Source organism: Lytechinus variegatus, chromosome 12, assembly GCF_018143015.1.
Source record: "Lytechinus variegatus isolate NC3 chromosome 12, Lvar_3.0, whole genome shotgun sequence".
NCBI classification, from domain to species: Eukaryota; Metazoa; Echinodermata; class Echinoidea; order Temnopleuroida; family Toxopneustidae; genus Lytechinus; species Lytechinus variegatus.
Window position 1 is genome coordinate 9,049,741 of NC_054751.1, and position 14,100 is coordinate 9,063,840.

At 35.0% G+C, this 14,100-nt stretch overlaps 1 protein-coding gene across 6 annotated transcripts in view; it reads left to right on the top strand.

The window, feature by feature from the left end:
• Nucleotides 1-925: 925 nt before the first annotated feature.
• Nucleotides 926-14,100, top strand: part of LOC121424694 (inositol polyphosphate-5-phosphatase A-like) — a 74,684-nt gene continuing 61,509 nt past the window's right edge. For all 6 annotated transcript variants that reach the window (XR_005971414.1, XR_005971416.1, XR_005971415.1 and 3 more), the window contains exons 1-4: nt 926-1,036; nt 3,763-4,418; nt 9,591-9,632; nt 10,591-10,691. Coding sequence is in view for 2 of the 6 variants with exons in the window: in XM_041620440.1 (XP_041476374.1) it covers nt 4,353-4,418; nt 9,591-9,632; nt 10,591-10,691 (209 nt within the window). In the remaining 4 variants the exon portion in view is untranslated. The remainder of the gene's footprint in view (nt 1,037-3,762; nt 4,419-9,590; nt 9,633-10,590; nt 10,692-14,100) is intronic.

The window sequence follows — 14,100 nt, forward strand, 5'->3', positions numbered from 1 at the left end:
ATCTGGTAGGTAACTTAGGTAAGGTAATGAACCCCCACCATAGTTTACTTTTCAAATTTCCCGGTCAAACCCCGGCGTGAAAAAAAGCTAGATCCGCCCCTGAATGGCCCCTTTATGTCAGCTATAATTAGGCAAGTGAGGTACGGGATAGTTTACTTAAAAATACTACTTGAGAAAGGGTGTTCGTGATACTGTTCAAATCCAAAGTTCGGGTGGTTGGTGTCGATCCGTGACGTCATACTGGGGAATGAAACGACACCCCCCCCAACATAACACAAATCGACACCCATGGATCATGTAATCATTTATCTCTGGCTTGCGTGCATGGATCCACTGATTACTTTAAGAAAAATTGCAATGAACAGATCGGATGCTTAAAAGTTTAACTTTGTGAGCAGCCGATCTAAAAAATTCTCAAACCGAGATGAAACATGTGTACAAGTGCATGTATTAGAACTAATAAACCCTGAAAACAAACATTATTGAGAATGGAAAGCTAAAACTTCAAGGCAAACCCCGATTATGTAAATAGGCGTCTATAAGACGCCTAAATAGTACACATAAGTGTATGGGATGAAATTGTTTCTGGTCATTTTATATTTCAAATTTGAAGCACTAAATAATGATTTTCGAACGCAAATTTTTTTGGGCTTTATTTTTGTAACATATCACAGACACAGGTGACAAGTGTGACCTTCTAACTCAGATTTTTTAAAAGTCAAACCAATGTTAACCAATCACTTTATTTTTAGCTGCTAACCGGCTGCTAACGCACAGAGTATTATGTCCACTGATCTGTGTATGATGTAAATAAGTGATTGTGTCCCATTCGGCCTTCCATAGACCATATGCGTTCGTGCCGTATATTTGTATGGTTCGTGCCTTTGGGTTCGTGCATTGCATGCATAGCGCATATAATATGCATGCGCATAACACGGAATTTCCGTGATATTGCTGTACTATATACGCAGATCATTTGTTAGCTGGTGCAGCTGGTTGCTGGATGTATGTGGTATCACTACAATCCAATCCAAGGGTAAGTTCACCCACCAAATACCCCCGGTTTGAAATTTATCATGTTAATAAAATCTGCATACCGGTAGGTGTGTTTTGTACCGATGAAAATTTTGATGTGTTTGCGAGAGAGCGTTTTGAGAGAGTCTAGTTTTTGTGACTGCGTGTACGGTACCGGTACGGTGCAGTGAGGTGTTTGTAGCCCCGAGCTTACGGGGATGGTACCCGTTAGCATTCCGTGTGCCGCACCACGCCCACGTAGCGTAGCTGAGATACTCTGCGGAGTGTGGTGTTTCTTATATAACCCCATATCGTCTGTTTCAAAACATTTTTTTTTCTCGAATTTTGGTTTTCTTGTAAAGTACAGACTACTGTTGGCATTATTATCGTATGGTGAGTGATTGTAAAACTGTTACCATGGTTACATGGGTACTGATCGGCCTACCAAATGCGCACACATATACGCTCAAAACTTGCAGCAAAACATCCTTCCAAAGGGAACTTGAATAGAAAGATGATGAAAAATGGTCAAACATTCATTTTCAAAGTCATTATTTTCTCAAAATAATAAATTATGGTTAATAGCTCATCAAGAGTTCTCAAATTTTCCAATAGAAAACATACCGTAACTTAGGCCTAGTAAGGGCACTAAATGTAGTATTCAACCCGGCATAATTCAGAGATTTTGACATATTCCCCCAAATATTTAGAAATATGGAATATATCTTAATTTCATACCTTTGTCATTTCCAGGGTACTCTTGTCAGTATTTTTTATCAATCTGTCGACTGTTTGCGCGGAGGATCGAAACATGCAGCGATGGCCTTTTGCACTGAATGGCACTAGTATTCAACCTAGTGAGGATATCTATAACAAATCTCAAAATGGTTTAGATTGCTGAATTAGATCTAGATCTATGTAAGTCTCTGGCTTTGATTAATTCCCTGTTTGGTCTCATCTCAAATGGTCTAGTCCATAGTCCGATGGGACAAGGGCAGATTGAGAAACAGCTATCTTTCATCGCTAGGTTGAATACTATTGCCAAAAACCGTCGCCGTATAATTCGATCGCCCGCGCACACAGTCGACTGGTTGAAAAAAAACGGAAAAGAATAACAAGCATTTGCTCTTGGAAATAAGACGGGTCTGAAATTCAGGTAAATTCTATAATTCTATGTATTTTAGGAAACTCTCCAAACGGGTTGAATACTAGTGCCCTTTAATACGGTACATTCAACAAAATAATGGCTTTTTCAAGTGGCCAAAATATTTCACATGAGAAGAGGGGCCCGATTGGAAGCTTATATTGTTAAAATAAAAAAACAATTTTTGCACAATTTTTGTAAACATAAATTTTGTAGACCTGTATTTGCCATTTTTTTGTATTTATGGTGAAAGTTTGGTTGAATTTTATGAGAATAATGTGTGTGATATTGAATTCATGAAAAGTGTTCGGTAATGCAATCCACTAACATAGTTGTGCTTGTCAAATGCCCAGAAATAGTGCAAGTAAAAATATCTACTAAGAAAGACTCCTAGCCATTGTGCATACACAGCTGTGAGGGACATTTTACCCATACTAAGTACATTGTAGGGTCTAGAATCTATGTGTACATGTAATGTATCATAACCAGGTCTATTTTTTAGCTACAATGTACATGTAGGAGTCGGACCTTGGTTATGATTTTTTTTTAGGTTCCAACACTAACATTTCATTGTCTTATTATCACTTCAAATACAATGACAGCTAAAGATACATCCAGCTGCCATTCAGTCTGCTAGACCAAGTGAATATTTATAAGTAAAGTTCATCTTTTTATGGTTGTTTGGTTCATTTTCAACTAACAAGTTAGTCTTGACATACATGTACATAGATTCTAGTATCATAGACACTGATAGAGAGTAAAGATAGCATTTGAAACCTGACCTTCAAAGTTTGCACTTGTTTGTATCAATCGCATTTTAAAAATAAACTGATAAAAAAGTGTTTCGCATGTTTTGACAAAATGATTTGAAAAATGCAAGAGTACCAAAGTGAAACGTCCCCAGATCAGTTGATCAATTGCACAGAGATCCCTAATCCCTTGCACTTGCTGCCCTGCTGCAAGAAAAGTGTGCTTCAAATATAGGCAACCACCGTTATCTGAAGATGACACCGATAAATCTGGACAAAGAAAGAAAATCAAGCTACAGGTATCGTAGTTTGATTTCATTGATGTAACATTTCAATTTGAATGTCAAAGTTGTGACAAAGCTGAAATAAATATACCAAACATTTCATTTTCAGTAGAATTTTTGATCATGAATTATTATGCTACTGTAACTTATTTCACCAGAACACCGCAATTGGGGAAGAATTTATTAGAATCTATTCTGACCCTGGTTAATACAAAGTTTCTGCTCTATTACATGAATTAATCAACAGCCATGCATCAAGTCTTTTGTCAACTATATTCGGTGCTCTTTCATGAAGTTATGGAGATGCAAAGTAATGAACATTATTTTTGAAATTTTTGCTATTTTTTTTTGGTGATTTATGTGTAATAATAATAACAACCATAAAAGACATTTTCCTTTAAGTTTTAGAAATCTTGTTTGTCCTTTGAAATCTTACAACATGTGTGATAGAGACTGTGTATTCAAACTTTGGAGGAACAAGTACGCAAGCTCTTAGTTTGTCTGGTACTGTTGTACATTGACCTTATAACTGTTTTGCATCATTTGTTCTCCCTTTGCTATTTTCATACAGCACTCGACCTGAACTATTCAGTACCAGTGGTGAGAGGCAAACATCAGGAGCTGTGTCATTTTATCTACATGTAATCCAATTTGAAGGACATTCAAGTTCTAATCAGGAACAAAACTTCAGAAATATCCAATAGGAAAGAATCATTCACTGGCAAACTTGGTGGAGGAAGCAGGGAGTTGTACAGGAAGGAAGCCGTATAGTTGTATTTTGTGGGGGTTCTTTCCCTCCTGTTTTGGTCACATAAAAGTGCCGTTCAGTTCGTCAGTGCTTCGGCCTCAGTAGCCTATAATGAGGAAAGCAGACAGGCTGGTCTGAAGAATTGATCACAACTAATGATTTGCCTTGCACGATTGAAAAAAAGAAATATTTGAAATTGACTTTTAGCATTGTGGGATTCCTGATAAAGAAGTCATACTGCATCTTCATTAAAGCATTTTTTGTTGAACTGAAATGCTGCCTGGAAAGTGACTGAGCAAGAAGTGAAGAGGCTGTTGAGATATTTTGTAAAAAGGGATTAAGCCCTCACATCAGTCGGAGGAACCCTAGTGCAGTATAGTTTGAACAAATCCTGGACAATTAATTTTCTTGTCATGGAGATGGAAATGGAGCCAGGAGTTCTGCTCATTACAGCTAATGTGGGCTCAATATTTGAAGAGGTAAGCAATATTATAATACCCCTTTCATAAACCCAATTATGCGGCTAATAGCAGCATAATTTGGTCGTAAAATCGGAGGAGGATCAGAGTTATCCGCATTACCTTGATGCTGCAATTATCTGCATAATAGCAGCATCGGGACCAGATTTTGACTTTATGAACGCATTTTCGAAAGTAAGGCGGATAATTGCCATGGAGCGGTCACAAGGTCACCCTTTTCCAACGCAACCGCATCGGAGGGGGTGTGTGCGGTTTCCATGAAGATTATCCTCCTTTTTCAGGACGGGCGCTCGTAAAAATAGTGCGGATTATTTTCAGAGTTTATGAACGCAATTTTTATTGAATTATCCGCATTACTCTTAGGCGGCTAATTGGAGGATAGGTTTATGAAAGGGGTATAACAAGTGAAAAAAAAGAAGAGCTCTGAGTGTGAAATCCTGAATCATAAATATTTCATTATGTATTTGGTCTGTTTATGAGGGCAGTGTTCCTTAAAAGCAGTGAGGTAAAAAACACAAAAAACTGACATACTATTGGATTTGATTTATTGAAACAAATTCAGTATGAACTATTTGGCTTTATCTTACATGTACATGCTCTGCATGTATATGTAGGGCCAACACAATTATACACGGTAACTTTGATATTGGTTTCGCCATGAAATTATGCTGTCATTGTTAGGGATGGAGATTTTAGTTAAACGTTACCGTAGGCCTATATTTGACTCTGAAATCATTAAGGATAGAAAGTCATTCACGGATTTCCACCTTCAATTGTCTGTCTATCAAACTGAAGCTAGTCCTGATGATAATTAGGTGATGCATTTTTTTGCTGGTACATGGTCCTATTGATTTACCTCTGTGTCGGGCAACCAAATGACTATATAGGTCCATAGCAAAACATGTACTAGTAGATGCATTTTATACATGTACTTCCACCTTACACAAGTTTACAACTTTTATCTTCTAATGTTTTTTAATACAGTAAACTTGATAAACTTAATTGGCTTTCTGTTGATCATTACATGTATATGAAAATAGTTCAGCTTGATGGTTTTGCCGCTGTCTTGCAAAATTAGGTACATGTATTCATTAAAAACTAATCCTGGGAAATAGGAAAATATTATATCATGTACATTTATGTGTACATGTAGGCCTAATTTTATTGCATAACCTGTACATGACAGTTATTTGTAGTACTTAGCTTCACAGCACACATTTCTGCATACTAGATTGTAACTGGTAGCCTTTTCTAAGTGAATCAAAGCACAATCCATTGTACTCCATACAGGGAAAAATCCTTGTTAGGCCTTTGAGAGAAATCAGAACAATCGGTTGAATATCCTCAATAGGATTCATGCCCCCTTTCTGTTAAATCTCTTTCTTTGAAAGGGTTTCCTCAAAGAAGTTTGGTATTATGTAACTTGATTGTTAAATTAAGTTGATTATGAAGTTTGAGTCACAGCAGGGACCTTTTTGAACTGCCCTTTTCAGCTCTATAAATTAATGCCATGTAGGCATGATATTTGTATCGAGACTAATTGAATATTGGTGTACTGTACTGTACATGCATGTACCGCAATCTCTGATCATAATACGTAGAAAGCATTCTTTATTTTGTTTCATGATGAAAAGTTTGATGAATGACTGAGTCTATAATTATTCCAAGTGTACTTGATGGCTGCATGTGTGCAGTAGTTTAAAACAAAATTAATAAAATGCAGCTTGAGCAAAGAAGATTTAATACGTGATATGAAAATGTTTGTAGCGAAACTGTGATAATTAGTCTTACATGAATATGTACAGTGTACATGTATGCATACAAATGAAGTGCAAATTAAGTCACAGCTTAATAGGTCAAATCTCCACCCCACAAACAATTGATATGCATAAATAAATACAAAAAATAAACCCTGTAGGTACTGTAGGTACTTACGTAGGCCTATAGAAATTTGATGTAAAATACATGTATAAGTTTTTCAATGTACATTTTTCACACAGAAAACTTCTACATTGTACATTATGGGTAGCAATATGTACATGTACATGTAGACTGCACAATAAGTGTGACTTCATACATACCTAAAAATGAAGCATCAAATATTAATCACTTTTACTCCAAAAATGTCTAAAATTAACCTTTTCATAAACCTATCCTCCAATTAGCTGCCTAAGATTAATGCGGATAATTCAATAAAAATTGCGTTCATAAACTCTGAAAATAAGCCGCATTATTTTTACGAGCGCCCGTCCTGAAAAAAGGCGGATAATCGCCATGACAACTGGACACGCCCCCTCCGATGCGGTTGTGTTGGAAAAGGGTGACCTTGTGACCGCACCATGGCAATTATCCGCATTATTTGGAAATGCGTTTATAAACTCAAAATCTTGTCCCGATGCTGCTATTATGCGGATAATAGCAGCATCAGAGTAATGCGGATAACTCTTGTCCTCCTCCAGTTTTACGACCAAATTATGCTGCTATTAGCCGCCTAATTCATAGTAATTGGGTTTATGAAAGGGGTATAAAATATAAAAATCATCAATTTGTTAATAAAGTTCACTCAGTGTTACGTGAAGATGCTCTTTTTCATCAAATCTGTAGTTTACAAACACTTTACATGTAAAGATGGATTTAAAAAAAATCAGATGAAATATAAAGTAAGTGTGCGGTATCATTTGCTCCCTCAATAGTTTACAATGTACATGTACATATGAAGATAATGTAAAAATTTGTGGAATTTTTTAACTTTCATATTTTCATAAATTTTCAATAAGCATTATACATGTATAATTACAATGTACATGTACATGCTAGTCTGCTGTCTAATATGTGTCTATTTGTTTAACTTTTTGGGGTTGAACTTTCACTTTTCAATTTTTGGACTGTTAGTACCATGCACTATTACATGTATGCTTTTCACACTGCATTTCCTTAACCCCATACTATCTTTAACCACCTAAAACTTTTTTTTCAGACTGTCTACTTAACCCCATACTACATGTATTTGCTTCAGTAGCCGGGGTTAACGCCTTGATCCCGGACTATCGCGCAGCTCATGAATATTGATGATTTTGCCACACAGCGCGTGATTAAACTGATTATTGATTAACATCTTAGAACCGAAATAAGCTGGCTAACCCTACTTTTTATAGTATCGTTAACTGTTTAGAGCCACTTTGGTAAACGGTCGTGTGAAACAGAAGTGAGCTAAGCTTAACCCCAGGATATTGGTGGGGCTAAGGCCCCCCCCCCAGCCCTGTGCACCTTCATGTACATAGTATTTCCCAGGGTTAAAGAGAAATTCCAGTAGTTGCAGTAAACACTGATTTCATGAGAAAGTCTGTAAAACAAGGCTTAATTGTCAGTATATCATCGAGGATCTAGGTCTGGTACAGTTACATTAACTGAAGTTTGTGAAATCTTGAAATCTACGCTGAAAAATGTTCACACAGAAGATCCCCAACACAGATAGGCGCACGTGGGACAATGTATAATTACATGTATTGCTTAGAGCGTCGGGCCCGACGCTCTACCCGAATCCTGTGCTTATTTGCTGATTTCTCAGCAATTACACAATTTCTTCCAGAATCCTTTGGCACATGCGTTTTATTTATACAAACAGACACTTTGGTGGTCATTTCATTGGATTCTGTACGAACTCATTTTGATATCGTTACCAAAACTAGCATTTACCTTTAAGGAAAATTTCTGTCGTGTAAAAAGCATTTATAGGGAAGTGTCTATTCTTAGTAGACTGCTGTTTGATTCACCTTTCCTGCAGATAACTTTTTAAAAGGTCATCTCTTTAATCAAGAACTAAGAATACTACTCTGAACTCCAAATCAGGATCTTTGATAATTGTTTAAATATCAAAGTTGAAAAGGTGTGGATGTCTAATATTACTAGTATGTTCCATGAAAAGAAAATGTGAGTTTACAAAAGTGTACTGGATCATCTATTGTCATCCATTGCCTAAAATAATAATAGGTAAATGTTAAAAATCAAGTAAATGTCTGAGTACTTTTCCCACTCTAATGTGAAGAAAATATGTCTTTAACAACATGTACATGTATGCATTCAAACCATAAATGTCTTTACACTATGAAGACCACACAGGCTTCATACATGTAGGCCCACAATGAAATATTTTTTTTTTTAGAAATATAATTCAATTGGTAACCAAACCAATTTCATTATGGTACGTGAAAGAATGGAGTATAGAATTTATGAAAATAAAAGTGATTTCTATATCATACTGTTTGTTAATCTGATGTTGTCTGGGGATCCTCTAGAAATGTACATACATGTACATGATTTTGAATTGATTCCTGTAACTTCCCCAAATCAATTTCTGGTTGTGAGATGGAAGAAGCTGGACTTGTACGAATGATAATGACAATGCTCCTTTTTTTGTAAAACTTGTACAATTTGGAACTACTGAAATCGTAAAAAATTATGATTTCCCCAGCTCAGCTCTGCATAATTTTATAATACTCAGACTTTCAGATTTCTAAGTTCTGCTGTGCATTACATTGCCATAATGATACACTCATTTTGTTTCATTCCTTGAAAAACTTTTTTGAGTATTTGATTAAAACAAAACCAAAAGCTTCCACCATGTGTTGTAAACATAACACCTGAAAGATGAAACTTTGAAAGTAAAGATTGAACTACATGTACACTGTTACATGTACATCTTCATGCACTACCTCTGCTGTAATCAACAATAATAAACAGGAGTAGATTTCAAACCAAAACGGTGTACATTGATTTTTGATAACAGCTAGCGCTCAAGGAAGTTATACTAAATTGTTGTTATTCCTAGAAAATGGCATAGATCTGTAAAAAAGTTCATTCTCTATATTGTTGTAGTACTGTTTGTTGGTTTTCAATACTTTGTTAGATAAACAATGATCATTGTTTACTTCTTTGACTCTGTCATTGATTTATTGGAGCATTATAAAGCTCTTCATGTACATGTACATGTACTTCCTAGTTTTGAGCTGTCTCACTGTTTTCTCATCACAAATGAAATTACAATGCCAATAATTACTCTTCTTTTGACATGTATTCTGAGAAAAATAGTTTGAAAATTCCTCCACTTTTCTGTGAATGCACAATAACAATTATTTTCTTTTTCTCTTTTCTTTGAATCAATCCCCTAAATAGCCTGTACACATGATGTCAGTCTGGTTAGACAAATTATATGAGGTAAGTTTAATTGTTATCAATTTGTCATATATTTCCCAGGGAATTATGAGTTTTCCCCCCTGCTTTCCCAAGTTTAATTTCCTCTTTTACCTTTATTTATTAAACTGTTGTTATACATGTAGGTAGAAATAAGTCAAGAGACAAAATATTTCCCAGATGTTATCTTTCATATTATTTTTGGAAAATACATGCACATCGTGAATTTGATACATAAAAATGTATTTATTGATATCTTTATACTATTGTGAAGGCAGTATAATTTACTGCATGTCATGAAAACAATATCATGTAAATTATTCAATAATGAAATCCAAATGAAATCTACAAAAGTCTTTAGCTCCTTGTGCCTGTTTTAAAAATGGTATTTGTGCATCCAATGTGCTAGATTAGAAAATAAAGGAATAATTCGAAAACCAGTGGCTGATGAAGATGGAAGTCTAAATTTATCCTTATAATTTAGGATATTTTGTTTTGATAATTTTCTATAAGAATTTTGTGATTCAGGAAATTCACATAACCTATCATTTAGAATTTAAATCTCAACAAAAACTTGGTATTTTTATTGGATTGCATTTTATAGAAAGCTTATCTTATTTCCAAACAAATACAATACAGGCATTACAAAGTAAACAAAACAAGTCTTCTTTTGATTAAAGCTTCCAAGAACAAAGGTTGATTGATATTATAATGTCCTTTTTATTGCATTTAGGTTGTAATATTCTATTTCTAGCTACTGATAGTCTGAAGATTAATTTGTTTATCTCTGATCTATCGTCATTTCGTTGACTTTAGAATTTGGAATCTTCCCTTCGGAATAGAAATATTTCTTTGGTGCATTCATGATTCAGCTATTCCTTTTCTAATTGTCCGTTATCTCTTTTCATTTTAAGCTCTATTCAATTGCTGAACATTATCAAGGCAATGAATGTTTTCATTTTTTGGTATTGTATTTGTTCAGACAATAAAAAGATTGGAGCCCAAGTTTATTGCCCTTCATTGCCAAGAACTCGGAGGGAAGAACTATGAATCCAGCATGCAACACGTAGACAACTTTCTGCAGTGAGTATTCTGTTCTCATTGTCCGAGATAATGGCTTCTTTTAAAGAGCTAAATCTACACGTATACACAGATTTAAATTTTCAATGTCAAATGGAATACACATCCAATGGTTTACTATACCAGTATACTTTCACAAATTTTGTCAAGATTACTTTCAGTAGATAAATTAATGTACATACAATTATGTGTTTGTTTACCTGCAGCTAAAATGACAAATGTAACTCTGAAAAAGGATGGATAAATGATAATCATAAATCCACAGGGGAAAATGGCAGCATAAACCATACAACAAGATGTTATAATAATATCCTTCCTCTATCTAAATCCTGAGCAATGCTGCACTTATAACCTACATGTAACATAGAAACCACTGGAAAATTGCAACTCAGATATCATTGCAAGATGTTTTGAATCTACATATTAAAAATCTAGCAATTTCGATTTCATAATTATGTGTTTATTTCATGACAATTCACACAAAAAAATATCTGAAAATTGGCATCATGCAAAAAGCAAATACTACAGAAATAAATGAACTGGTCATTGATTTAGATTTAGGTTCACTATGCTGCCAAATAAGCTCTATAAAAATAAAAAAATGGAGCTCAGAGATATTTCATTTTTGCTCAAATACATAAAAAGCCAAATGCTTTACGTTTATTAATATTTACATGTATGCCTACATTTATGCTTTATATTTTGTCCATACCACATCCCCAAAATACTTCATGGGGAAGAGTGATGTTATCAATGTATAGTTTTTTTAGTTGGAGGATAATTTAATAAAGATTGATTAAGGGTGCTTGTTTGGAGCCGGTAATTGCATTTTCCACCCGAGGCTTTTAAAGCTCCGGGCTGATGGGAGAAAGAGATAACGTTGGTTTGCTGGTCGTTATCACTCACATGAATCATACATATGTGTACATGTTCAAATGCAAGATAACATACCATTGTAATGAATTAAACACCCTCATTCCTGTTTACCAGCTGGAAGTTTGACCCGACATAGTTATAATTGATTGTAGGACCTGTAAAATGCGAAAGTAAAGATGATATGAAAGTGTATTTCACACTTTAAGAAAAATGTACATGAGAATAAAAAGGATTTATTCCAAAGGAAGTGATGGTTGTTTGAAAATATGTCTACTGGAGGATGCCTGTTCAACAGTAAATGTACATGGACAGTGTAAGGTATCAATACCACACAGCACAATGCATACATGTACTTTGATTAAAAAAAAAAAACATTATGCAATAATGGAGAGAGATTTTATTGGGTAAACTACTTGAAAAAAAAAGGAGTTGTTGGGAAAAAAATTCCCATTTTTGAGTCAATCATTCCTCTTGTCAGTCGGTGTTGTCAAATTTAAATTTTCCTTGTGCATGTATATTTTATTCATGGCCGTTGGATGTAGAATCAGGAATAAAGTTTTCCTACCCTGCAGTTCCAGCACTAATGAAATACATACTCCATTGTAATGCATACAGATAAATAAATAATGATATTACTTTTAATGGAAAACATTTGATAATTGTCATTTCCTGTCTCCTCACTATTTGAAATGCCAATACTGAATAATTATTCATATCAACTTTTTGTTGTCATAAATCTGTATGGAGACACTTATCTTGCCTTTTACCAGCCCGTGTGCATGCATGCTCCTCATGGAGTGGCCTGATACTTCTCGGCTAAAGCTTTGCCAAGAGAATTTATGAATAATGTAAATATCATCTCCATCTTGAAAATTTTATGGATGCAGAGGGTTTCATCTCCTAGGCAGGTGCCTCTGAATCCATCAGAAGATGATGTATGGATCATAGAGCCGGCAAGCGCACAATATTAATCTGAATCTTAAAGGGGGAAGTCCACCCGGTTGAATTGCACAGAAATAAAGAGAAACATTTTACTGAAGAGGATTTGATGGTGATACAGTAAATACACCAAAAAATTTAACAAAGTCATGAATTTTTGAAAAAGTTTTGATTCTGTGATGTCACATTGTAAATGGAAGGATAAAAACTTTTTCAAATTTCTAAGAAAATCTTTTATCACATGGGGGGGGGGTGGCTGGTTGCAAAGTGACATCACAAATTGAAATGTAAAAAATCCATGTTATCATTATTTGATGTACATGTAATTTTTGCGAAACTTTCATTATTATGTTTTTCCCATAGCTCTCTATGAAATTTTTTTTTTTTCATCCGTTTTTGTCAGAGAAAATCAAAGAATTTGATCACAATGTCTAAAATCAGGGAATAGTCAGGAAATATTGTCTTCAAAACAGTGCAGAACAAGGTTGAAGACAGCAAGTGGATTCAAGACCATGGGTGTGACAAGTTAATGAGGCAATACTTACATGTAGAAGATCAGCTTTGGCTGTTTCAGTGAAAGTTAAGGAAAATATGTAAAACTGGACATGAGTTGAATAATTTTCATGGAATTTTGAGGTTTCATCAGAAAAAAACAGGGCATTTGGTTTTCTTGCGATTCTGGGAACCATGGTTCTTTTCTAGTTGAAATCAACTTGACATTAAAGAGAAATGCCAGTAGTTGCGCTTATTTTGCTTATTTCTCAGCAATTACACAATTTCTTCCAAAATCCTTTGGCACATATTTTTTATTCATACAAACAGACACTTGGGTGGTTATTATATTAGATTCTGTAAAAAGTCATTTTAAGATTGTTACCAATACTGGAATTTATCTTTAAGGCCCCGGAAATTCCCTTTTGAAGGGGAACCCTGTCTTGAAAATTAGGCTGGCCTCCTTCCCCACCCCAATCTTATGACATAAGTTTAAACGTATACATTGTAGGTCAATCATGGTTGTATTGTGTATGAAATCATTATGAATATGATGATCAGTCTGTCATGGTCCCCTGCCCCCATCCTCCCCCCCAAAAAAGAATTTAACTCCCAGAGCACTGTCATCTATAGTGAAAAGCTTCCTTGTGCAGTACATGATCACTGGGACACAATTTTAATTTAGTGTTTGTAGCTCCCTTGAAAAAATTCATCCCAATCCATTGTCTGGTCTAACCTTGGCATTTTTATTTCACAAGTGCAATTATTAAAGCTCACCTTGGCTAGGGAGAAGTTAATTTTCTTGCTACATTGGATCATGAATGGTAATTTATACCCCATTCTCACTTTCCTGACTGATGCCTGCTCGGCAGATCCACTTGCATACTGTAGGAGTTGCAGTTGATTTGAATTTAACTCAAATTGATTTAGATTAAACTGAGAGTGATTCAAATGAAACTCATACCCCTTTCATAAACCCAATTATGCGGCTAATAGCAGCATAATTTGGTCGTAAAATTGGAGGAGGACCAGAGTTATCCGCATTATTTGATGCTGCTAATTATCCGCATAATAGCAGCATCGGGACCAGATTTTGACTTTATGA